Genomic DNA, 27961 nt, shown 5'->3' on the forward strand with positions numbered 1-27961 from the left:
CCGCTGCCTCTGTTCGGGTGCTAGAGGTGCACTTATCTTGCCATTTCAGTCACGTGATTGAGTTTTTAAGTCCACTTTATGCACAGTAAGACCAATTGGGACTGAACCTACAGTTTAAAATGGGATCAGAACCACTGTGCAATGTACCTCCACTGGGTTTCGAACCCGGGACCCCTTGATTACAAGGCGACAATGCCACCACAACTGTGTCATCGGGGAGGGCCTATATTTCAGTCATGTATAGGATGCAATCTTTTTTTTTAATCCCTATCCTGTACATGTGATACAAAAATGGCCTTGGTATGTGCTGGAAAGATCATATTCATTCTAATAAGCTTACGGTTAATTTTTCCACACAGTTTTTGTTCACATGTACTGATCGATTTTGCCACCTGGCTGGTAGCTTCGTCAGGCAACAGGCATGTATAAAAACTGCACGTAAAAATGAACTTACTAGTGAACTAACAACCTCTCTGCACGTAACTGTCAAACAGATATATTTGGATAAAATGGAAAGATCAGAGAGAACATTGATCTACATTCTTATGGAGGGATGGTTAATACTCCTATAGTCAGGAGGAAATTGCCATTGTTATTGAATCATTAAAACTACGGCTGTATGAATAGTGGAAACTATCAATTGCAATTGGACTTTATTTACTGATACTTTTCCTCCATTTGAGGTCTGCAAAAATGCTGTAAGTTATGGAAAATTTGAGGTTTCCACTGATTTTTTACCAATATTATGTGGAAAAAACTATTTTGTGATATAACAGGTATTTTTATATTCTGGTGTAATTTTTTAAATATTTTAAAGCAAAACTCTGCTAAATTGACCCTTACATTCAGAGTGGAACTCTCACACAGTAATATTTATAAGTATTTTGAACACCTTTTAATTGTTACAATTTTAAAGCATCGGTACAGGGTATGGTTATTGGTTCAAAGTGGTATTGGCTTAGCCTTAATTAAAACACACCATAGAATTTGTATAATGCAAAGTTTTTTTTTTCAGTCTTAATTGTGAGAATTTCAGCATGTTTTTCAAAAAGTTCCTAATAATGACCATTTTCTCTTTATTGTCCCAGGCAATACTGCATTGTGAATGTTGCCATATCACATGCAGGAACCAATGCTCTGCACCCTTACTTGTGCACTGCCTTTCCTGTATGTACAGTGGGATCCATGAGTATTATCATGCAAATTGTCCATGACTATTTTCATTAATTTTTCTCTTATATGCTATGTGTTTTTAAGTTATGGATTTTTATGTATGCTGGTGTAGATTTTGTCCACACCTTGTTTTGACTTTTCTTTTAATTCTTGAAGCTCTTATTGGGTCAAATAAGGTGCACGAACATGGTGATGGACAATTTGTATGGTAATACTCATGGATCCCACTGTTAGACTTGGCCAGCACATCAAAATCCAAACAATCCCAAAAAAATTAAATTCATGCCATTAAGTACTTTCTACATGACTAAAGAATGACTGTGTATCGGAATACCATATCTGGATCTAGTACTCAGTAGTAACAGGTGACAGCAGTGCACCTACCAGCTCACATCAAAACTATGCATACTAGAAGCCTGCCAGGCAATAAAACAAGTTCTCAAGTGAATGGTTCACAAATAAAGTATCTGATTCTCGTATATTAATTTACTACCATGTATTTCATTCCCTGAAACATGAATTGCAATTTTTAATTATAGAATTTTCATGACAGCCCTAAAGAAAATCCATTGGTTCATTCTTATTAAAATACATAATTATTAATGATTTACCATTCTTCAGGCATTTATATTGCCACTTTTGTTTATCACAGGCCCTTCACAGTGCGCAAAGTGTCATCCTACAGTGCCCGGTATTGGCTAAACTTCAGCAGGACCTGGAAGACTTAAATTTCAAAACCGCATCAACCTTGCCTGTTGCGGGGACTGAAAATAATTGGAACGGAGATCTCAATGCGAACGCATCGACCAACGGGACACACGAGAATGGATTAGAAACTCCAGTTATTACGGAAACTATAAATGGAAAGGTGTAACATTTTCCCTCTCATATTTTGGCAGCTTTATTGACAATGCTACGCAAAAGAAACAAACCTGTAAAGCATATTGTTTAACTCAGAAATTCAACTCATTTTATCTAATCTGCATAGGCATTATTTTTGGGTAAAGTTGCAAAGTCATTTTAAAAAATGCCTAGAAAATGTCCTAGATTCAAGAGATTGCAATGCTGTGAAAAGCATCTCTTCTCTAACATATTTTTAAAGTGTTAAGCATGATTGATTTTGTATATGAAGTCTAAAGACTGATTTTAAGTTTTCCTTATACATTTGCTCAGCTAAGTTTATTTATAAGTAATCATAAAGTGTCATCTAAATTCACTTGTAATGTCCTTTATCCACTCAAATACACACAAGTGTGTCATGGAAGTAATAGGTAAATATTTAAGTCATGATTTTTTTTAGTCTTCTTTTAAAAATTTATATAAATCCTTGTACATGGCTTCCTTAACTAGCAGAATTAACTCTTTTTTATATATGCAAACATGAACTAGTATATAGATAGATCTTATCAGTAATTACTACCTAAAATATAATTGTGATCAAATAATTCTTGACTGCATGTTCCAATCCACATATATACATATATTTAGACATGTAATGTGTTTTAGTATAATACAGGGATTAATAATATTAAATTTTTAGACAGTGATACATAGATCCTGAGGAAATTATTGAATGAACATTGGCAAGTTGAAGCATAAAACCAAACAGACAGTGTTTGAAGATAATGCACAAATAATTATTAATAAAAATGTAACACTAATACAGTGCTTTGTGTGCAAATTATACTTGGGAAGGAATGTTATATAAATACTGATTGAGTAAGTTACTAGAATGTTCCTAAGACAGTATTAATTACTGATGACTCTTAATTAAATTCCATTCTACATTATTCTGTAGAACAAGACATGCATTTTAATGGTATTTGAAATCTGTTCATATTTTTTAATACTTTTAGAGTGCAGGCAAGATGTTTTATTTGGGCCTTGTACACTTTTCAAATGGCAATCTGTACAGGGCAAATTTTCACTTATTACTTGCCATACAGTTAGATGCATTTGAACCGTGAAATTGATAATTAAAATGATTTTTTTCTACAAAATAGTTTTCATGGTCCTCAAAATATTCTGAGTTATTTTACTTATTGAAGGCGTTAAACAGTATTTGATTCTGTAATTACTTTTGTGCCCAGTTCATTGTAAAAATCAGTTTATTAATGTTACCTGCTGTCAATTTCAAAATTGTGCATTTTTAATTATAGCGTGTACCAATATGAATTTGCTGAATATGTATTGTCAGATTTATTTTAAAATGGAATGAAATATATGTACAAGAAAATATTTGTTTCATTGTGTATCATGGTGCAGTTTTATTAACATTTGTGAAAATTCTTATTTGCCACATTTGGGCCGGAACAAAAATTATTGTATATAGTGTGAAAAGTGAGCTGTGATATGCAACCAAATTATGCATAAGATTGATTCTGCCAAGAGATTGTGACGTCTTGCATTATCATGGTATGCATAATGAAAATGGCAGATGAACTGCCAATTGCAAATGAATGTCATGTGGTGTTGATTATTTAAAACTGAAACTGAACTTTACTGAATGATATTAGGAATGTGCAGAACTGTATGAATTGAGTATGGGCTTGATTTTTTTTGCATGATGTAGAAATAAAGATCTCAGAATCAAATGGTAAGAAAAAAGTATTTTGTGTGACATTCCTTGATGGAATGATTTAACTGTACAATGTGAAATTGTGTGAAATGAGAATGTATTGTGTTGTATTATAACCACAATGTATTGAATATACCTCCTGTTATATAATCAAAGCCAACAAGATAAATAAAATATCCAAGGAGCAAACAAATCTAGAATCTTTATGTATTCATATTTGTTTTAGCAAGAAATTTCTGTAAAGTTGTCAGTCTGCATAGATTAATGTAGAATTATATCAGCTTTAACCATATTCTTTGGCATATGCATAATCAACTTGTACATATCTTATTATTTCGATCCATATGTATTGCAGTTTTTACTTGCATTAGGAAGAAAGAAATCCCAAATTTAAAGAAAAAAACCACCGATGCAATCTTCAAATTTTAATTTACAACTACTGTGGGATTTTCCAGTATGTGAATGTACATGAATCTCTATTATTTCGAACCAAAATAAACATGCCAATTCTAGGTTTGTATGCTCTTTTTGAAGTCATTTTTCTTCTGTTTACCATTTGAAGACCATGTACAGTGTGTGTATTATTACAGCATTGGACTACATTCCTATTCATGCATAATTTGTATTTTACATTCTTGTTATGTTGAGTAATGCCATATGTATGCCAGTGGTTGTTTTGTGTAAATTACTGCATGTGCTTTTTACATATTTCTTTCATTATTTAATTCAAAATTGCAAGAAAAATAATAAAGAAAAAAGGAATTGAAGCCCTGTGTGTTTGAATATTAATGTGGTTATTAAATGATGACTTACAATAATTAAAGTGTAAATCCAGCATAGGTCTCCACGTGGGTCTCTGGCAGGACACATCCAGCTGCAGTCACAGAAAGAAATTGCTCAGAGCTTTAAACCTGGCCCTCCTAACCTAACCACATATGGATTATTAGACCTAAGTTTAGAGCTCTTGGCAATTAGTTTTAGTGTGTGTTTGCAGCTGGATGTGCCTTACCTCTGCGTAGCCAAACAGTTGGTGCTCTCATTGTGGAATATGAAGGATCTTAGGGCTGAAGTTGCATCACCAATAAGCCTTCTCCATGTCACTGCTCTTATCTTATGAAAAGTTTCATTAAAGTTAAAGTTTCATTAAAGTTAACGTATCGTAAAATTTATGAGGAGGTTAAAAAAAACCGACAACCAATAGGTTTTTGAAAAATTGAATTTTAATGAGCATGACTTGTTAGAATACACCTTGACAAACATTTTGGTTACAAAAAAATGGTTTTGAAGATCATCACAGCATTTTCCCCCGATGCTCCCCACAGATCGGCTTGTTGCAGCGGCAGCAGTACAATAAAGTGATCCTCCTCTTTGCCGATGGACAAATTCCGCAGATTGTGCGTGGCTGGTTTTCTGGATTCATTTTTGGTGCTTATAAATAATTTGAACTTTAATTGAATCAAAACACTAAAAACTTCACAAACTATACACATTGATGAAAAAAATTAAAAGTTTGCAAAAAAAGGTTTCCAGCAAAAATCCAGGTGGAGAAGCTAACTTGTTTTAAAACGTACGAGCACGTTCTGAAAACAACTATACCGGCAGCCAGTTGACAACTGAGTCTGCCATAAACAGACACAAAAGGCAACGTAGTGAGTGGAATTGAGTCGACGAGTCCATTGCCCACCGGCTAAGTGGTGTACGGTGAAATATGGTCATTTTGGATCGTAGGTTTTACAATATGTTAGCTTTCTAGGGTTGATAGAACCAAGTGACAACTTTCTCCATAGCAACCAATTGTTTCACCTCTGTTACTCTTGTTGTACGTTGCTTGCATTGTAGGAGTGGTCTTGTAGTTTACAGTTGTTGCAAACATGTTTTTGATGTAATATTTCAAGAAAACACATGTTCCCTTCATCATGCATTTATTTATACTTTGATCAATGTTACAGTTACAACAGTCCCATCTTTTTCGTACTGAACATAGCAACCAAACCAATCTCCACCCCTGCCCCCTACATCACACCCTGAGCCTGGGAAGAGCACCATTTTTTTCTGTACCACTACATCTCAGATCCAGACTTGGCAACTCTGCAAGTGAAATGCTCACTTCTGTTTCTGCCATCTTTTTTTTTTCTGCCACTGAATATGAAGCTCACAGCCACGAAAACTTATTAAATTAAAAACAAATAAGCATGCACACACACAAAGGTAAGTTCACAGAGAGAATGTTTAAAAATATCATACTTTTAATTGATCATCACTCAATTCCTTTATCACTTATATTTACAGAACAGGATTTTCCTATTTCGATATATGTACTCTTCAGCACTGTGATTAAACGTTTCTCACTCTTGGTGTCTTTCTGCACCAGCAGCCTGGTGCTTGGAATATGCTGCCAATATTTCCCAAGGGTTGGTTTAAGTGCTTCCCCTGCAGGTCTATTGCTTGAGGTTGAGGATTGTCCATCCCGTGAACTCTCTGCAGTTTCAGTAAATGATGGATTTTCTTCTTCCACCCATTTTGTCACCAGATTAACCAGTAAAAAGACAACATGAAGCTCTACAGCTATGTACTTCATCACACCAGCTAAATGGTTCATTAAACCCAGACCTGAAAACAAAGCATAAATCAATGTACTAATTGGTATTGTCACTTACTTGTAGCGCAAAGGGTATGCAAACAGTCAATACAGAGGAATCCCAATTTTACATGCATGGATTTTGCATCTTGCATTATACATTCAATCTTCATGATCCCAACAAAGTAAAATGTAATAAAACTTTACCGGAAAGATAACCAAGAAAGTTCGGCCAGTTTCGGACTGTGGAATATCACATCCTCTGCACACTGCAAGTTCCAAGGTTAGGCAGATAAGATGATAGTTGTTGGTGGGCATGTGAACATTCAATCAGCAGGTTGTGGTTGGTGCAGTTGAACATGAAAGTCAGCATGGACAGATGAAGCACGTGGGTACTCCAAACAGCGTGATAAGGACTTGTATGCTGTACAAGTTGAAACTTGGAACAAACTCGACAGCAGCGGGAAAGGAAATATGTCAGGTTTTCAACAATGATGTGATGCATGAGGAGACAGTGCAAAGGTGGGTGGTTTTAAAGTTTCAAGGATGGCAATGAATCCCTCAGAGATGCACCATGTGCTTGCTGAAGACTAAAAACCATGACACACTGCAAACATGTGACAAAAAAGATAATTGCATGTCGGTGCAGAAAGCATCTGACAATACCTCCACCAGCTTCGAAAACAGAAAGGAGTCATTCGGTCCTACATGCCTCGACTGCAGCTCTGAAGGTGACACGAACAGATACATGTGTTTCTTTGCTGTCACATCTGGTGAAGGATCTGTTTTGGACAGTGTGGGCATGTGATGAAAAGTGGATTCTGTATATGCCACAGTACCATCATCATTGGTTACCATCACGTGAACTCATTCCAAAACAACTGAAGCCACCACTGCTATGAATGCTATGCTCTGTGTTTGGTGGACTGTCACGTTATCGTGCATTATGAACCGCTGCCACCTAGCCAGACAATGAATGCAACCGTGTACTCTCAGCATCTGTAACATGTTTAAGAGAAAATAATACAAGGCCACACATGGCTAAAGTCACCCATAACACCCTTCTTTGCCTTCTTTGGTAAGTACTGATGCATCTGCCATATTTCCCAGACATTGCCCTATTCAATTACCATCTGTTCCATTCACTGGACAACCACGTTAGAGGACGACAGTTCCAAAACTAGACAAGGTGCAAACTGCACTTAATTTTAATGTATTTGGTTCTCGTTCCAGTTCCACCACAGTGGGATCCATTGCCTTCCAGAGGGTTGGAGATAGGTTGCGGCTGGTGGAGATTATGTTTCACCTGGCAGGTCCGTTTCATGTTGCTTTTTGGCGTTTGAAGGTGCCAGGTGAAAATCTGAAAAACTTACATTGTTACCTTCATACATTTTTCCACATTTTAAGTTTTTCATCTTGGTCCTCTGAAAAATGTAAAATCCAGATTCCATTGTACGCAAGTGTGATACCTTATTAGCATGGCATAGTAGGGTCCTGGTAATTTGAGGTGGGTGGGACAAGACTTGAAATATTAATGCACTACCCACTTAGTTTTTCTACTGATTATTGGCTAACATTGTTGGAACCCAACATGCATACCACTTTTGGTAGTCTACTAGTGTTAACAGCTGTATTTATTATTATTGTTAACATTAACATTTATAAGATTTTTTTTCTGAAAGTTCTATCTTTACAGTATTTTTGATGTTGAGATTGGCATATCAGCAAGCCAGAATAAATCCCAATTAATGCTCAACACCCAAGATCAAACCAGGACAAAGTGTATGCTGGCAGGAAAGCTAGTTCAACCCACGAACCTCACTGACAGTAGCTTCGAGAAATGTCCAGCTGATTGATTTGGTTTATTTTACTTCACTTTTCTGCCACTTTTGGTTTCTCAAAGATGAGGATGACTAATATGGTGAAATTGATGAAGGGACACTCAACAAAGAACACTCATGCCCAGAACGGGATTCAAACCTGGGACCCCTGGTGCTGCAGCATGGTGTGTAACCACTCCACCACAGATGTCGCAAACAGTTTTGTTTACTCTCTTCTCCTGACTTTGTTGCTTTTGACTGAACGTGAGGACGAGGATGAAATAGACTTTGGTGAATGAAACTCTAAAAAACCACAATATCTCCCAGGACAGGACTGGAATCTAGAACCTTTAGAAGCAAGATCATTACAACATACAGACAGAAAAATACATACCTTCATTATGCTTGTCCCCAAGCATTGGAAAGAAGAGAGCAGGAAGAGAATCTATGACGATCAACCTCAGCATGTGGCTGCTCTCACTTTCACTGCCGAGCTGGCTCTTCAAGTGATGGAGAACAGAAAGAACCTGATACACGTTCTGTGCTTTTGTTACTTTGATTCTCTCCATTGCGAACCCCATATCCTACAAGTTACAAGAAAAATTCCCCTAGAGAAACTCAAATTACACTGCTGGAATGTAGTTGTTTCCATATCAGCAAGAAATGGTGGTTGAAGAGTAATACATCATCAGGGTATCTACAAGTTCATAAAAACATCCAGACCAAATCGTTAGCGCAATTAGTGTACATTAGGGTGGAATAAAAAAAATAATAATTTTTTAACAAAAATTCTAATAGTGCGGGAAAGTTGCCTTTTGATGTAAAAAGGACAAAAATAAAATTTGATGGTAATCGGAGCATGTCTTGAGATGCTGCAAGAACGATAAAGTTTCATAAATTTGATTTTTTTTGCTCTATTCCAACCTTTTCTCTAGTTTCTTATTTGCGCTATAAAAGTCCAAATGAAAAAGTTCGTACTTTTTATGCCTTTTTATTAATACAAAAAAACGTTTTTTTGGTGATTTCAAATTTATGGTGAGGATAAAAAAAATAATTAAAATATTAAATTTAAAACTCCCCAAAAGTTTGTTCCATTAATAAAAAAGCATAAAAAGCACGAACTTTTTCATTTGGACTTTTATAGCGCAAATAAGAAACTAGAGAAAAGGCAACTTTTCCGCACTATATTTTTTTTCGTTCCACCCTAGTGTACATGTCTGGAAAAAGGTTACTACATTTCAGCTAACTGCACACTTAGAATCCCATTTAACCAAGTTTTGGAATGCTTACTTCATATGTAAAGGTAATAACAAGAATCAACAGTAATTGACCTTGGATATAGGGGAAGGAAGCAAGTATCAGAGGGTGAGTTCTTGTGGTAATAATAATAACAAAGAATCATTTCTTATAAAAAAAAATATAAATTACTGCATGAATAATACATAATTATAGTACTATTTAATAACACATGTATTGTTCCCAATAACTACTTACCAAACCCACACAAAAAGCAGCAACAGGATAGTGATAAATTCCAACAGACACATATTTTAATAGATTTCTACATAAAAATAGTTCAAATTTTACTCTAACTACTAGTAATACTCAGTATATCAAACTGAAGTATAATTTGTCAACAAGTTTTAGATTTCTTACTTAACCTTTCTGTCCTTCTTTGTTCAAAAATCTGTTTAGTGCATTACTACAAAAATGTTGATTCTTTCCAGAAAAATAGTAAAAATCCCTGAAATTTCCAGACTGGTAGACCCTTACCCCCATGGCCGTATTTAGAGGGGGGGGGGGTTTCTAGGGTTCAACCCCCCCCCCCGAAACTTCTGACATGTTGGATTAATGGAAGTTCAGAAGCCAAAATCTGTAACAAATTTTCAATTTTTTTTTCGAAGCATCACAAAAATACAAGGAGACAATGTTGAAACGATCGCGCTAGAATTTTCATACATTTGGAATTCTGAAACTTGAGTGAAACAGGATTTATTCTCAGAATTGTAGCCCACCCGCGACCTCTCCATTATCACTTCTGTTGTCATCTTTCCAGTGTTGCTCCTGCGTCACAAGGAATATAGACTGAAGATTCCCTTATGATTGTCCCAAAATTCCCTTTCCAGCTTTTAAATTCCCTGTCCGATAAAGTCGAAAATCCCCCTTGATAGGAGTTCAAACCTACGTAGGATCTCCAGTTTTGTAGCGCATTACGTTCGCGATTGAGGTTACAATCCATGCACCAGGCTAAGTTTTTAAAAAGAATAACTGGTTCCACACTTTTCAAAATTCCAAAAATTTAATTTTAAAGTCAAACAATAAAAACTTTATGACTAAAATTTCCATCTAACTTTTAAAGCTTTTCTCTTGAAGGTATCTAAAGTTTAATGACGAAGTATAATAATTGTGCATTTCAGTACACACTGTATGAAATGTTAAAGAAACAAAAATAAACTTGTGCTGGATATTCACTCCTCTGCTGGATTGAGTAAGCCCCCTCAAGGATATAACAATAATATAATAATAATTAATATTAGTATTATTATTATGGAATAAAATTGTTTTATTATTTTGAAATTTTAATTATTATTGTACAATTATTGTTATTATTTCTATTATTAAAATTTCTGGCGATGCCCATGGGAACAATTGTGAATGAACCCCCCCAATTTTTTTTCCTGCCTACGGCCATGCTTACCCCATTTGTATGTTACATCGCATAATTTTTTTAGAGGGGGGAAAACAACACTTTCAAAATGCGTTTCTTGAAAATAGTATAAAAGTAAATATATTGTTTGTCATTCCTGTATGCCATACCTTCATATGTATATAAATGAACAAAAAAGACATAACTGAAAAATCGTCTGTAGTTTTCACAAAATTATTTGTGCCCTGTCCTAAAATGCATAATTTAGATGGTTTCCTTTGAAGCCAGTTGTCTGATAAAGGTTAAGCCATGGTTAAAACAAACTTGGTTTTACAAGCCAACACTGATTAATTCACCATTAATTATAACAAATACACATGTTGCTTAAACTTAAACTTTCAGAGTCTAAAGAGTTCTCATATTACTAAAAATCATCAAGGATCTTACCTCCTCATCACAACCTTGAGATTCTAATATTGCTTGAACCCTCGTTCCAGAAAAATCATTATTGGTATCAATGTAGTGAACATGGTGCTTTAGGTGCAAGGCTATATTGACCGTCAAAGTCAGACATATTTGGGATTTGCCTGCACCGGAGGCTCCACATAATTCTATAGCATCACCTGTCACAAGGCCACCTTGCATCAGGTTATCTATTCTGAAAGAAGACAAAGAAAAACAAGTCTATGTAAAAGGTGAATATACGCTGTGGTTTTTTCTTGTACATGTGTGTACATACGGGCTTAAATATCGATTGTACATTTGGCTAATTGTGTTAATGAGGATTACATTGATGAGGCTGAGATTGGACTTGACACACTTGACCATCGAGCTGACAAATATTACATATCAGTTTACAAATAATAAGTCAACAAATTCAGTTTTCAAATTATGTCTGAAAATAACAGCCATCAAGAGAAGCTCTTCTGTATGTACTCCTGCAGCCTTTCCTCAAAATTCTGGATTACTCTTCCCAACAATAGCGATTTCCTGGTGAATGGAATTTTTCAGCTCCTCAGTGGTTTGTTTTTGTAAAATTATTTTCCTATAGTTTACGGTTATTACAAGCATAAGAAAACAGTTTTTCGTTGTGACGTTTCAGAACACACGCTCCCTTCATCAGAGAAGGGTTTTAAAAAGATTGACGGGAAACATAGAGTTGAATGTCTAGGAAGCTTTGTTCATTGCAGAAGAACACTGGAATAAATTAAATAATGAAAATTGTAACACAGATCCAGTGTGGAGTTTTCTTTTTCAGAAATGAAGTAAGCCAGCATCTTTAAAATTTAATGTAACAGAAAACATCAAGAGACTTTGTGAAAACAATGATAACTTTGAATTACCTGATGATATTTGGGATTCATAATTTTAAATAAAAAATAATGTGTTAAAAAAAATATCTGAAATAAAAATAAAACAGACTGCTTCTTTTCACAGTTAGGTTGCTATATTACAATAATGTAACATTGACAACATCCATTATATAACGGATTCTTTTTGTTTAAAAAATTGATAATCACTGTTATAACTGTATCTTTAGTCAAAATGAAAATAAATGTCTGATGAAGGAAGCGTGTGTTGTCCTGAAACGTCACAGCGAAAAACTGTTTTCTTATGCTTGTAATAACCATAAAGCCCGACCCTGTGGCCGAGTGGTTAGCACATCGTGCTGCGACGCCAAGGGTCCCGGGTTCGAATGCCGGTCGGGCTTGGTTGTTTGTGAATGTCCATTCATCAATTTCATCATTTCATCACTCATCCCCATCTTCGCAAATTAGCCAAGAGGCACAAAACGCGAAGTAAAATAAACTAAATCAATCAATCAATAATAACCATAAACTACAGGAAAATAATTCTACAATGCAAGCAATGCGTACATACAAGAAAAATTATTGTGTAAACCTTTGCTTTCAGATAATCCCAAAATAGTCACAAACTGACAGGTGTGGGGAATGAGGTGGCCAAGGAATATCACCAAAATGGATTCACTACTTTTGAAATAATATTCAGCGACAAACGCCCAATGCTCATCGATCCACGATGTATCAATACAGTGGAATCCTGGATTTTACCCCAATTTTATGTTCCCACATTACACATTCAATCTTGATGGCCTCAACATAGCAAAATGTTGTGAAATTATCCTTCATTTTACATTTTCCTGCACTTGGACCACTAAAAAACGTACAATCGAGGTTCCACTGTACTAACACTGCATCATCTAAACTGCCTATTGCCAAGAGACAAGCTTACCTGCCCTTATTTGGTATTGGCTGTTCCAAAATCATATGTTTTCTCTACCACACCCAATATAAATGGTGCTAATTATTATAAAGGATTTGAAAAAATGAAGTCAACAGGTACCTTTGTATTTGGTTAGGGATGGGACCGATTAATCGGTACTCTATCGGTATCAGCCGATATAGGCACATCGGTGTATCGGTAAAATTACCGATTATTTTACCGATCCGATATATCGATTATTATCTGATAATTTAGTGCAAAATTCTGCCATTTTGTTGTAATTTTTATGGATACTATCCATACCCTACTTTCTAAAAAAGTAAATGTCTAAATATGCAACTCCTTTTGCACTGCAGTCACCTTGAAACACACATTTATTAAAGAGGTCAGTGAACCTTCCAGGTTCTTCAAGGGCCATTTCTAATTATATATCTGATCGGTTATCGGTATCGGTAAATTTTATATTGGTACTTTATCGGTATCGGCCAAAATTTCATATCGACCCATCCCTATATTTGCTTATTTAATACAAGGGTAAGTCAGTAACTAGGTCACAAATGTTTATTAAAAAAATACTAAGTGAGGTGCTGACTTGAAAACCTTCTGTAAATGTTTGGAAAAGTGGAAGTAGGACACATTTCGGAAACAAAAAAATTTGATAAATTATAATGTGTACAATGCATTCTTTGGAGTAATACAAATTGACATTCACAGACAAAACCAAATAAAATAGATTAGTACATCTGATGAGCTTGAGACAATTGCATTACCATTCGAAATTAATTGTAATCCAGCTAGTTAATTTCTTATAACTACACAACTCTCTCTTTAAACACATATTGTTTGGACACTGGGTATGCATTTGTGCTCACCTTGCTATGCCAGTAGGCAAGATTGCCGAATTTGTCATGAGATCATGATATGCGCTCAGTCCAGTTTGTGGAAATGCAGCATAGTGAGATATAAGAACATGGCGAATTTGTAATGTTTCCTGGAGTAAAAGAAAATTACTACATTTTTGACATTTGTATACACACTACAACTATAAGAAACAACTTGGCACAATATGTTTATACACTACTGATCAAAGTTTGTATTTTAGGTTAATTGTAATGACAACAATGAATTACTATTATTATTTTAAAAAAACGATGGATAATATGGTAAATATACATCACACCAAAAGTTACTTTCAAAGCAGTAAAGTCAGTTTCACCAAGTTTCATCAGTTTATTAGATGATCTCCTATTTTCTTCATTGTGTTTAACTTACAGAGGTAGGAAAAAAATATAAAAGAACTAAAAACTAAGTTAAATGTACGAAATTCACTTAAAATAACCACTACCTTGTAGGATAGTTTTGATATTTGTACAAGTTTCTCTGGATCTTCTTTCAGGTAATCCAAAACTGTGAACACTTTTCTCTGGTGTAGGTTTCTAATGGCTTCCTCTGTAAACAAGGAACATACCCCAACACAAAGTCTTGCCATGGCACTAAATATTCCATTTGTTTAATGCTGTTTGTTTGCAGATCTGAAACAACAATAACAACAGTAAATTCTGTTAAATGTATAACATTTCAAGATGATAGCATTAACTATACAAGGCAAAGTCAAAAAGTACATTTAATATGGAAATAAAAAAACAGTCATGAAGTAGATGGTGGTTCTACAGATATGTTATGCCCTACTATTTGAGGTACAAGTGTGTGTTGAGAAATATGACATTAGAAGCTATGATCCATGTCCTTTTGGAAGCTTGCACAAGAAAGGGCCAGAAGCAGGTTCCAATTTTTTTGGGCACACATTCAGAAGAAGATGATGAGGCAGTATGAGAACACGTGTGTATTGCTTCAGCAGGTCTAAGAATGGTACAGGAAGTTTGAATGTAGGAGATGTAATTTGCTTGAAGCAAGAGCTTCAGTGGAATCAAATATCAGTTCAGGTGCTACAGTACCACAAAATCTCCATTAGATTGGTACCAGGGTGCAAAATCCTGGGGGGACGGGGGATTTCCCCTCACCAAAAATGTCTGGGGGGGAGAGTTTTTGTTATAACAAACAAAAGATAAGCAATTACTTTTAATTTCAAATATACTTTACTAAGAATAATATCGAGAACACACACAAATTAGTGTAGTTGTGAGTATTGAATGCATTCTCTCTCAAGAGATCATTAACAAATCTACATCAATATGCACAATAAAAGTAAAAGAAGAATGCAAAACAATAATAACCATGAAATCTAATTGACTTATATTAACATAATGCACAAACTAAACCAAAACTTACACATAATAAGACCACTTGAACTATTTCATAATTTATTTAATATCTTTAACCAGTTAGTAAAGAAATTAGCTTCTTTGCAATATCTGATATGTATAAAAGTAACAAATTAATTTCCTTTATGCAATTAATAATAATAGTATTATTATTATTAATAATAATAATAATATATTTTAATTGAGTAATTTATTTTTACTTTTAATAACATTATAAATATGTATATCGTATAATATACACATATGTCTGTGGGGGAGGGGGTTTGAAGGTGAAGAATTTTCTCCCCCCCCCCACCAGTTTTCAATGATTTCGCACCCTGGATGGTACCAAAGCCTAACTGAAAGAATCTCATGTGGATGTTTGAGAAACACTCAGTACAGTCGCTTCAGTCAGCAAGGAGTGTTGACATTTGTCCTCAACAAATCAAAACGTTTGGCACAATTAGTCAGCAAGAAAATTGGAGCACAGCAGTAGCGGCTCGTGCCTAAAATAACAGGTGAAGAAGTATATTTATAGGCAATGAAAACAAATAGTAAGTGCCAGTGCCCCCCCCCCCCCCCAATTTAAAACGTCTTTTTTGTCTTCATCCGTCCATCTGGAAAATGGTGTCTGCAACAAATTACACACTAAGTCATTTACTGGGTTCATTGTAGAAACCACAGCTCAACACATGAACACAACACACGATAGGAAACGCGAAACACACACGCGGAACAAGATCTCGCGAGAACGCGAAGATTTTGCCACAAGCACTGGATGCGATGTTTTCTCCGACGAGAGAACTGCTTCATCTAGAAGGCGACACCCGTTCAAGGCCAACGCTAGGTGACGTCACCGTTGCCATGACAACCGGCTAAGTTTTCCGCAACCTAGCGGTGTTTGCTCTTGGGTTGGGACGAACTCAATACGTGCGTAGCACCGAGCGGCGTGTTATTTGAGTATTATCGTGTGCGTTCTGCTGGGAAATAGTTTAATTTAACAAGCAAATGAAAAATGTCAATATTAATTTGAAAATTAGGTGAAAACATCTGCACTTGTTGCACTTGGCCAGCCGCCACTGGAGCACAGTAATAGTGAACCATAAATGTGATCTGCTTCACAACCTCTTGAAACATGCAATCAGGTCAAAATGCCATGGTCTCCTCATTTCTGGTGCACAGCATTATTACAGCATAATAAGAGGGTGACCATACAAAGCTGATGGAACAGTAAAGAAAATCACTGATCTACACTTGGTATCTCTTTCTCATCCTGCATATTCAACTGGCCGAGTGATTGTTGGATCAAGGAGGCACTTCGTGACATGAAGATCAGGACAGACAATAAGAAAAAAGAGGTTGTCCATAAGTGACTTCACGGCCAGTCAGAAAATTTTTCTACAATTCATGCATCAAAAATACACTGACACATATGTAGGTAGACTATGTTGAAGAACAATACGTTAGCTCAATTTTCAAACCATATCTGTAAATATTATCTTAATAAAACAATATTAAGGTTACTTTTTGTCTGCCAAATACATATTACAGAACTCCTGATCCTATCAATAAAAATGCTCTTAAAATTGTGATGAATATTTAATGGTCTTTAGCTTGTTTAATACACTAGAACTTTTATAATAGATTTTCTGAGGTCTATGGTTAAAATACGGGTTCCAATGTTTATGTATTTTAGTAGAAAACTTACTGATTAGAAACTCATGGAAAAGAGTACAATGAACAGAATTAAGTGGGAAACAAATATCAATACATAAAAGTTACAAAGATATCCATAATTAATGAATGAATGAATGAACAAGTGAAATTGTTTATTTATTTATTGAGAAAATTCCAGATACAGCACAGATGACCATTTTTACACTGAAATTGTGGTATGACTTGAGATGACTGGACCCCTCTCCGATTTTCTTTATATTTGACATACTCACTAATTGAGGCCTCCTAATCACAAATCTGAAGTTAAAATTTGTCGGTCACGTCTAGAAATTTCGAACCATTGACGCTAGCCTCACGAACCATTGGCACTAGCCCCACAAACCATTGGCGCGTGGTTAGGTTAAGCAAACATAGTTAAAATTTGGTGTCGTGGTAGTATCAGGAATATATATATTTGGTTGTGAAACAAAAAAAAATTTGCGAAAATCGACAGTTTCCATTCCGAAAACTAACGCCTTTTTCTAGACGTTTCCGACAAATTTTAACTTCAAATTTGTGATTAGGAGGCCTCAATTAGTGAGTATGCCAAATATGAAGAAAATCTGAGAGGGGTCCGGTCATCTCAAGTCCTTCCGAAATTGTCAACAATGAAGAAGAAAAAAATAACACAAAATGAATAACAAATTAACAAAGAAGTAAAAAAAGATATTGAAAAAAAAACAAGATTTTCTTCTGATGGAAGACCGAAAGGCATACTTCAAGGAAAATATATCATTTTATAGTGTTGGAAGTCTGTAGAAGAGAGATCTTTTTTTGAATTTCTAGTCTAGGTTTTCTTATGTAAAAGCTTGTGTTACGTGTTGTGCATATACGTCCTCAAAAGTGGAATTCCTCAAGGAGTGTGTTGCAGTGGATTTTGCCATTCACAATTTTGCATAAATAACTGAAATCATTCTCCAAACGGCGCTGATAGACAGTTTTAAAAAAAGACAAGAGACGCAGAGATGAAAAAATGCAGGAGCCCTGTAACGAACTATAGCTGGGGAAAAGTAAAAAAACTGAATGATTCTAGAGAGCTGAGTGGGACACAGCATGGACCAGATGGGGAAATACACGACTTGACTTGCGCATTAACGTAGGTCATGCAAAAATACCCCGAATTACATTTGAGACTGTGAGCGACCACACCACTCACACTTTAGCACAAAGTAATAAGGTTTTTAAGCCTCCCTGATGGTGCAGTGGTAGCATCATCCCCTTGCAATCAAGGGGTCCCGGGTTCGACACCCGATGGAGGTACATAGTGGTTCGGATTCCACTTCAAACTGTAGGTCCAGTCCCGATTACCCTTTCTGTGCATATAGTGGACTAAAACAACAAATCTATCAATAACATGGTTTTTAAAAACAGACTGTGACATTTGCCATCAGTGATTTATCCACACACCCCAAATACCACTCTAAATTTTTTGACAAAGGTCAAATCTATGGCTATTTTGCCTTACACACCCTTAAATTTGCCCTTCCATTCTCCAAACGGAAAATCTGGATAATCCCCGGCTGAGATCAAAGAAGAAATACAGTGATCCTGCAAGCAGTTACATAAACTTAACGAAATAAAAACGAAACGCTGAGAAATTATTAACCCCACATTTTTATTTACCTTATTTGTAAAGCGATTTGATGCTTAAAAACAGCATGGTAGAAACCTAAATTACAAATCTCGCTTTTACTTATCCTCAAATATTACCGCCAACTTCCTTCTGATATGTCGCGGACGATGTCGACTGCTGGATGATAATAATAATTTAGTGTATGACAAAGTGGTGCAAATTTGTCATTTAAATTCGACATAAATAGAAAATACAGTAAGATTTTACAATACCAGACCATTCCCCGATTTCAAAAGGAAAAAGCGATATGAGCAAATTTTATACTCCCGTGCTATTTATTGTAACAAATAGAATATCCATATTTCTGCAAGTAGTCATCACGAATAGTCCAATACTAAAATCCTTCATCACCAAACAAGACTAACGTGTTTATTTTTAAAGTGAGTGATAATTGTATTGTTCAGAGGATTTTTGAAATATTAGTTTTACATAAGAGATTGTTCTTTGTTTATCAAAAAAATATTATTTATCGAGAATTAGTGAAATATTTTTCCTGAAGATCGTGGGACAAATCGGAAGAGCAATGCACAAAGTACTACTTATTAAATCAAGCTGTCTTTAATTTACATTTGAATAAATATTAATGAATTAAAAAAGTAACAATAAATGCAAATTTTTACATTTGTGTTAATTTGAAATTAAAAAACAGAGTGCGTATGGAGTGAAGCAGGTTTCTGAGTTCAGTTGCATGAGGTTCAGTATTTCCTTTGATTTCCTATGTATATTGGGTACCATGGCGGACGGAGAGGTGAGTTGGATTTTGTCACGTGGGAAGCATAATTTTGTTGAAATATATGAACATTTCAAAATAAAATATCTTATAATTATTTATTTCCTTTTCTTCACAGTTGGCAAAAGCCCTAAAAGATTTACCTGCGCGTATTCAGACAGCTAGCAAGAAGGAAAGGAAGGCAATTCTTGAGAATGTTGTTGCGGTGTTGTCAAATCCAGGTAATTAAGGATACAAAAATCTTAGATTATCAGCCTAAGAATATACATATGCTTATACGAACCTTTCGATACATGCCCTCCAAGGAGGAAACATTCGCTGCATACCATTAGGTTACTGTGATGTTTGCAATATGAACCGAAATTTACCCTTGCACGTACGAAGTTTTAGTTTTCATCTGGGGTATTTATGTTATTAAATGGTAAATATAAACGGTACTTAAATCAAACATTACAAGATATGAATTCTAGGAAGTGGTCTGAAAATGTCTTAGGGCATTCCACGAGAAGTGGTCCTACTCGATGTAAATAACAAAACGGACTAACCTGAAAATTTGTATATTTGATTGCATTCAGGTTTAAATGTTTGTCAGTGCATATATTTTGCGTATTTCACTAGCTATCAAAAATTGCTAGCATCTGTAGCCGATATGTTTCACAGTAAAGTTAAAATTTTGGTAACAGTTGTTGATCGGAATAACGGATTTCTTCATTTTTACACAAGAAAGTACTTACTTGAATGAGTTTTTCTAGCATTTGGATACTTCGTGGAGATATTTTCTGTCATCGTACAATCTGCTGGAGCGGCAAATCATGTGTTTTTCACGATATTACTATGTTTGCCTAACCTAACCTAACCTTGCCGTGAATGGTTTGTGGGGCTATTTATTAATGGTTTTTGGGGCTATCCGTGTGGTTCGTGGGGCTATTATTGACATTATTTTAGTCAGAAAAACAAATCCCTCTTTAAACAATCTTTCGCAATACGCAATAGGTAAGTACAAATGTAAAAAGTGACAAAATAACTAGTGAGAGGTGTTCGGCCAATTGACAACAGTTAATAAAATTTGTTACATTTTCAAGCATCACACGTGTAACACATTATTGTTAATGCTTTTCATATGTTCAGGCTATGTCATCACACTCAAGTTTTTAATTTGTTAGCAGGCACCACAGTGTACTTCATAATTCTATGAAATCAGTTAGTTCATTATGAATATTGTAATCCAATCGCATGCCTAGAGCCTTATATTTTGTGTGTGAATGTCACGCATGTAATGTTGGAGTACCCCTTATCAACCCTGAATAAAATGTACTGCATTATTTTTACAACACTACGCAGGTTGAAATCTGTTCAAACACCATTATTTTGATTGTTACAATGTGGTTTAATATTCTCTTCAAGGAGGCATTTTATGGAGTATGGTTCTTTCAATTTGTATGAAGGCAACCATAATTAACAGCTTGCCTTCTTCAAATACTTGGGTAAAACTTTAGTATTGCCAAACGTTTGAAATTCCTTTATTTTCTTATTTTTCACATTGGTACTTACGTATTCTGCATTGCTAAGAATTCTGGAAGGTGGATTTAGTTTTTTCACGACAATAACTTCAATTTTCTACTTATTGAGTAATTATTGTTCGTGGATTTTCCGGTTGCGTTACACACAATATGGCGGGCAAATCTTGACTACCTTTGTCCATGATCACTGGTTGTGCATTGTTTCCAACCTTCTTCACCGAAAAATACCTACTTTCATGTTACTGATTTTGTATTTTTTTCCGGGTTCGAAAACCCCACGAAGCATGCACAGATAGCCCCATGAACCATGCACGTAGCCCCACAAACCATGTATGACAAGGTTAGGTTAGGCAAACAGTTAAAATTGTCATGTTCTTAAAAAAAAACTGCATGGTTGGAAACACTGACCAGGGGTTACATCATCGAACGCACGCTGCATTTGGTTCACGTAGTAGAAGGACATAGAGGCAACAGCTTTCGTGCATCGGAGAGACATTAATCTTCAAAAATACATGATTTACCGGTGATATAAATTAAGAGATGGGGAAAAACACTCCCACGACTTTTCAAAATTTTACGGAAAATCAGTTCGGTAAGTAATTTCTCCTGTAAAATTGAAGAAATATGTTTTGCGGATACTAACATTTTACCAATACTTGTTTTATTGCTAATGTTTCATGAACATTCAGTGTATCACGGGAGAAGTGATGAATAGGATAGTACTTTGTGACTGATAGTGGCAGCACACTCGAGAGAGGTCCATCTAAAATAAAAAGAAGGTGGAGGATTACTGATACGTAGGCTATATATTTTACTTTTAAATAGCTACTACCCTAATTTTGAACAATATTTGTATTATAGCTGGTGTGCACAATGATCTATGTGATCCAACACTGTTGAACATTACTGTCCACAGAACACTTTCCCATATTTATAGTGGTTGAACATATTTTTTGAAATTGAAAGAAGATTAATGAGTTAAAACTAAAATTCAAAGGATTATACATTTAATATACTACTTAAGTTTAGGGGAGAATGTCGGAGCTAAAGGAGAAATGAGACTTTTTTTGTCACATTGAGACATAATACAATGCAAAGGTAAATCAGAAGTTAAAATGACATAAAGTTTCACAGGCACATTGAACCATGCCAGGAAGGCACATATAGGAGGGAACAGGGAGTTATGTGATCTGTCATTATTGGAGGTTATGTGATCAGCACCATGTTCCAGCCACCTTTACTCCGCAGGGTTGCTCCTGGTACCCATTTATTTGAGGTTAGGTGGAAAAATTCCAACCTGGGAATCGAACCCATGTCTCCTGCATGGCACTCGGACACACTACTGACTAGACCAATGCAGCTAAAAAAATCCTATTAGTATTTACTAAATTGTGTGTATGTATATAAAACTGTAATTTTATCTGGTCAATAGTTATTTGTTATCTAGATCAAGTATCAAGTAAGAAATAGGGAACCACTTTGGAAATGCTGTGTCCATCAAACACAGTCATTGTCTCATAGGAATAAAGATGAACACATGCTCATATCTCAGCTTTTTGGAGAAGGCTCTCAGCTTGTTGCCCCTTGTGTGTGTGTGTTTTTTGGGGAGGGGGATCCTCCATATATTCATTGTATATTATGAGCGTACAGGGTATGTAGGTACTTGCAATTTTTTTCAGTCATAAATTAATTTCAACTTTGTTAGTTATAGACCCCCCAGTTACCTGGGACAGACTACTAGGACGTAATACTTTAAGATAGAAATTTACTTCATGAGTAATTTGTCGTCATATTTTTCTTTTCGACGTGCCCACTAAATTAATAACTAAATATTTTTCACCACGATATCAGAGACCAGTGTTAATAAATAATTATGTGATTCACTAGAAGTAATTCCAGAGCTAGAAGTGAGATAGAAAGATCAACCCAGCAAATAATCAGAAAAGAGTGTTGATAGATACATTTAGAATTTTATTCGTGTAGAAAATGTATGTTAAAATTATATCAGAATTGGAACTTGGGAGGAAAAAATAAATGCAAAGTAATGAAAATATCCCCCTCTCCTCAAAAATACATTGCCTTACAATTATTCCCTTTCTGCAAACCCCTATTTTAGGAAAAGTGGGGAAGAACATTTTGAGGGTGTCCGTGTCCTGCAAGCCCAGTTTCAGAATAATGAAAATGTTTTCGTAAACTTTATAACAAGTGGTGTATAACATAATGTGAACATACCTAGTCTTACCATAAATACTGTCCCAATGTTTGAGGGTGGCTGTACTTCCACCCGTACAAGCGAGAGACCGCAAGAGCGGTAACGTGAAGCGTGAGTCATTGCTTGTTGAGCTGGTCAAGTGGAAAGGTGTCTGTTGTAAGTGTTGAAGATTGGAATGGGGTGAGTACGAAAATCGTGTGGCCGTGGTAGCGTTGCACAAGGTAGGCAAATCACCAGGGAAGATTTTCAAAACCCTCCAGAAGCTGAAGATCTCCCAAGAAATTTGTGTACCGCACTATCCAGCGATTTGTTGAGACTGGTACTGTTAAAGATCACCCACGGCAAGGAAGACCACGCACAGTACGAACACCAGAACTTGTAAAAGCAGTGGCGGCACGAGTGCGACGAAATCCTGTACGGAAACAGTCAGTGATGCCTCGTGAGCTAAAGATTTCAAAAATGTCAATGTCTCGTACGTTACGCAGTGACCTGGGACTCCATGCCTACAGACGACGCAAAGGACATCTCTTGACAAGTGAACTGAAGCTCCAGAGGCTCCGGAAATCAAACCGGTTACTTCAGCGTTACGTGGCAAATGGGCACCGTCGAATCCTTTTCACTGATGAAAAAATTTTCAGTGCTGAGGAGACTTTCAATGCCCAAACTGACAGGGTGTATGGCACATCCTCTCGGAAAGCTGCTGACAAGGCCACCAGGATCCAGAGGGGTCACCATCCTGCATCAGTCATGGTGTGGTGGGGTGTGAGCTACGAGGGCACAACTGATCTCCATTTTTGTGAAAAGGGTGTCAAAACTTCAGCCAAAGTGTACCAGCAGACATTGCTTGAGAAACTATGCAAGAATCTTACTGACACCATCTTCCATGGAGAGAACTGGAGCTTCCAGCAGGACTCAGCCCCAGCACACAAACTCAGCCCCAGCACACAAAGCACGCACCACCCAGCAGTGGTTGGAGGCAAATGTTCCTGACTTCATTTCCACGTCAGATTGGCCCTCTTCCAGTCCAGACTTAAACCCTTTGGACTACAAATTGTGGTCCAAGCTTCAGGAGATGGCTTGCAAGAAGAGACATCCCAATATTGACAGTTTAAAGCGGTGTCTTCCGAAGGCAGCTGCGGAGTTTCCACTTGATGTGTTGCATAATTCCATTGATGAGTGGCCACGAAGACTTCAGAAGTGTGTCAGTACTAAAGGTGGCCATTTCGAATAATTATTTGTGATTTTGGTTCATAATGCATCCATGCACCTCATGTTATTCTGATATTAAAATATCTCTCACCATTTTGTGTCTATTTACTTACAACTTTAGGACAGTATTTATGGTAAGACTAGGTATTTTGACAAATGCTACTTTCGATATTTTAGAAATATACTTTTTTTGAGTCACAATTTCTAAGATGTCTTCTTTCATTTCTTGTTTACCCAACTAAATTTCTTCTTTTCTCTTTCAGACCTAACTGAGAATATCGTTCGAGGATTATGCCGAGTCATCCAGCTGACTTTACCTCGTTACACAGACAGCACATCACAAAGTTATGTGAGGAACTTGGTTGTTGCACTAACGAAGAAACATGGAGACTGGACCATGAAGCATTTAACAGCAGTCCTCAGCGACATAGCTGCTGCTCACAGAAACTTACACCCTACGTAAGTTAAATAAATTGTCTGGAGTTTGCCTTACAAAAATTGATCCGGGATCACCTTGGATCTTGTTACTTACCTGCTGGTTAGGTGATTGCAGGACATGGCTGGCCATGCCACCGATATGTGTATCAAGTTTTCAATAAGTATTGATCTATTTGAAGTCATTTTTAGTTGTGTAGAAATTTAATCATAGTATACCTCCAAGGTATTTACAACCGTGTCTTAATTAGGGCTGAGTCTATACTGATAAAGATACTCCTACCGATTCCCACCGATACCGATGTTTGAAAATGGTAATGGTTAACAGTTGTTCAAAATATTGATCAGTATTAGTGTGTGAGTATTCCATTTCAATGATAAGTATCAGGCCTCCCCGATAGCATAGTGGTAACATCGTTGCCTTGTATTCAAGGGTCCTGGGTTCAGTACCTGATGGAGGCACATAGCACAGTGGTTCGGATCCCTTTTTAAACCATAGATCCAGTCCTGATTATCCTATCTGCATAAAGTGGACTTAAAACAAAAAATTCGAACAAACAAGTGTAGTATCAATTTACCAGGGTTTTTCTTTAAAATATTTAAAAAAAAATACATCTGAACATAAAAATACCTGTGATGTAGAGGCATGCATATTTCGTGTTTGACGAAAACACGAAATGTGAAATAACAGTAATGCTAATTTCTCATGTTTCTGAAAGGTGTAAAGTGCATTTTCCTACCCTGTTTTGTCACGGAATGAACTGCAAAATGCGAAATAGACTCTTTAAACATGCAATTTACTGTTTATATACCGATGCAGCACTTTCTAAAGTCTGAAGTAACCTGTGAGTTATGCAATTCACAGAAAATTGATTAAATCTGCTGTAAATATTTGAGAATCAAATATGGACCCCTTTATACAGGAATAAACTTAATATTCTGGTAATGCTTTAATGTACTATTTAAAGGGATATGTTCATTTTGTGTAATTGTGCAGTTTTTAAATCAAATTTGGGATTATATTCACATTTTTAAAACCAAAATGTCATTTTATATACCGCTTTTTCACCACTATAACAGCGAAATTTCATTTTATTTACCGCTTTTGAACCCAAAATTGACTCTATTTTTATACCAAAATTTTGCTTTTTTATTTACCAAAAATTTGTGCCTCTACTGTGATGTAATCACAAAATACATTTTTTCCCACACAATATTGGTAAAAATCAATGGAAACTGAATTTTGCATAACTCCTAGGTTAATTAGACTCAGCGATAGTGTTGAGTGCCATTTTTGCAGACTCAGCAAACAATCAAAATGCTGGAAAAGTATCGATAAATAAAATCCAACCTATACTATGACATCATCAGCATCACTATTGACTCAGCCCTCATATTAACATTGTAGTGTCCTGCACTTAAACTTCCTATCCTTGAAGAGGATTCAAGATTGATCCAAAAATTAGGGTAACCAAGGTAACCCCCTTTTGTCTTGATTTGTGTGTGTGTGTGAGTTTGACAGTACATGGTGTTAAATCGCCTATTCTACATATTATACACAAAGGTAATTTACAACTAAAATTTTTCCGCTTTATTTCAGTTGCAGCACTTCTCGATCCAGCCTCTGTGCTCTTACGTGGTCATGCCTGCTAATTCAACATGGATTTACCAACTGCTCGGATAATGCTAAAGTGGAATTCCACAAATTGGTTGAAGCACAGGCTATCCTGCTGTCGGCAGTTGTTGCTGCGATGAACAAGAGACAGTCTGAGAAAGCATATAGGAAGATGTCGGTCATGTGGAAATCTGTTCCAATCTCTGTAGAGCTGTATGGTGAAGTATTGACAAGGATGGAGCCATCCGTACACGTCGTGGTTCTGAACTCTTATTTGTTTCAACACCTGATGGAAACAAAGCAGACAGACTTAATTTCAAAATACAAGGTATGAAGTTTTTGTCTAGTTCCTTTGCATTTTAAGTTTGGGTGTGATCTTTGTTTTTAACTTCATGTAAAGATATCTGTTCTTGCTATCGATTACTAAGGCTTGATTTGTATTATGATGAGGAATTCTGTTAACAGTTATTAATTGAATTAACATATTTACGTAAAAATATAAAAGTAAAGTTCCCCGTATAAATTGCACTGTGCCTTGAAGGGACATGTATAGGGAGATGCAGAGGTAGGGCTTCACATATTCTTGATCTTAGACTTTTTTTAAACTATTATGATCAGCACCATAGCCCAACTGCCTTTATCCAGTGTCCCCCCAGGTACCCATTTATTTAGCCTGAGTAAACCCAGGGCTGCTTTTTGCAAGTACCAAGTACAAGGCTGGAAAAATTCTGACCTTAGAACACTCACCCCAGAAATTGAACCATGCGAACACCAGGATCTCCCATGTGGAAGTCCGACACTATGCCAACTAGACTACCACATGTATTTACCACAAATTCATGTTTTTTATTAAAAAGAACATTTTTATTTCTGAACTCGTTAGATATTTAATGAATTAAACTAAAAGCTACCTTTGTACCTGGTCTCTGTGTGAATGAGTGGGTTGACACTCAAATATGACTAGAAAACTTCTTACGTCACGTGACTGCAACATATTTGTTAAAACACTAAAATAACACAAAGAGCATGATAAAAAACACTTCGGAGTTCTTCCAACCTTTTGACACCTTCACGGAGTTATCTTCTGGGCCCTCTCCGGACCTTGTAGTACAGTCACGGACACTTCCGGGTTGTAGTTATCCGATTGACTTTTAATGGAATCGTTACAACACAGAAGTGTCCTTGACTGTACAAGTGATTACTAAAATGGAACTTCTTAAAAACCAGTTTTGCATAAAATTGAAGGAAATAGTAAACACATTTATTTGAACTTCTGAGTCCTGATGGACAACTTTTGCATACTATGTTTTATTGATTTTTCTTTCTTTCAGTCTGGATTTTTGGAGATGTTCATAAAAGTGTCTGTCAGTTCAAAGACAAAGGTCCACATCTATGCGATCCAGCAATCTAAGCCAGTCCTAATGCATGTGACGCACGAAGAATTCAAGCAGAACTTGTTTCCTGCCATACAGAAGGCTATGCTCCGTAATCCAGAGATAATTCTAGAGAGTGTAGCGTATCTGATAGACAGTTTGTCATTGGATCTAAGCCAGTATGCAAAGGATATTGGAAAAATGTTGGCAAGTAAGT

At 36.0% G+C, this 27961-nt stretch overlaps 3 protein-coding genes across 5 annotated transcripts in view; 2 read left to right on the top strand and 1 right to left on the bottom strand.

Annotated features, from left to right (window-relative positions):
• corn (microtubule-binding protein cornetto) overlaps positions 1 to 4518 on the top strand; it is a 162598-nt gene extending 158080 nt beyond the window's left edge. For all 3 annotated transcript variants that reach the window (XM_083128334.1, XM_083128335.1, XM_083128336.1), the window contains one exon: positions 1826 to 4518. In XM_083128334.1, the coding sequence (XP_082984460.1) occupies positions 1826 to 2047 (222 nt within the window). In that variant the 3' untranslated portion in view covers positions 2048 to 4518. The remainder of the gene's footprint in view (positions 1 to 1825) is intronic.
• Positions 4519 to 5034: 516 nt separating this feature from the next.
• On the bottom strand, positions 5035 to 18905 carry Rad51D (Rad51 recombinase D). Its single transcript, XM_083129092.1, has 6 exons — positions 18641 to 18905; positions 14386 to 14572; positions 13913 to 14031; positions 11244 to 11454; positions 8544 to 8733; positions 5035 to 6361 (listed from the first exon to the last, which is right to left on the bottom strand). Exons 2-6 carry the CDS (start codon positions 14527 to 14529, stop codon positions 6009 to 6011), a joined length of 1017 nt encoding a protein of 338 aa, XP_082985218.1. The 5' UTR covers positions 14530 to 14572; positions 18641 to 18905; the 3' UTR covers positions 5035 to 6008.
• A 421-nt stretch (positions 18906 to 19326) lies between these two features.
• l(3)80Fj (lethal (3) 80Fj) overlaps positions 19327 to 27961 on the top strand; it is a 107084-nt gene continuing 98449 nt past the window's right edge. Inside the window, exons 1-5 of the mRNA XM_083128337.1 lie at positions 19327 to 19398; positions 19499 to 19601; positions 24585 to 24780; positions 26357 to 26699; positions 27703 to 27955. Coding sequence (XP_082984463.1) covers positions 19339 to 19398; positions 19499 to 19601; positions 24585 to 24780; positions 26357 to 26699; positions 27703 to 27955 — 955 coding nt within the window. The 5' untranslated portion in view covers positions 19327 to 19338. The remainder of the gene's footprint in view (positions 19399 to 19498; positions 19602 to 24584; positions 24781 to 26356; positions 26700 to 27702; positions 27956 to 27961) is intronic.

Source organism: Lepisma saccharinum, chromosome 9 (assembly GCF_977018435.1).
Source record: "Lepisma saccharinum chromosome 9, izLepSacc3.1, whole genome shotgun sequence".
Classification (NCBI taxonomy): domain Eukaryota; kingdom Metazoa; phylum Arthropoda; class Insecta; order Zygentoma; family Lepismatidae; genus Lepisma; species Lepisma saccharinum.

Bases quoted from the DNA above. Each gene is read 5' to 3' on its own strand.
- Rad51D (XM_083129092.1), bottom strand. From the start codon at position 14,529: ATGGCAAGACTTTGTGTTGGGGTATGTTCCTTGTTTACAGAGGAAGCC. The intron at 14,032-14,385 runs GTAGTGGTTATT...CTTTTACTCCAG, and splicing joins TATCAAAACTATCCTACAAG to GAAACATTACAAATTCGCCA. The intron at 11,455-13,912 runs GTGAGCACAAAT...GTCTTCTTTCAG, and splicing joins TTGCCTACTGGCATAGCAAG to AATAGATAACCTGATGCAAG.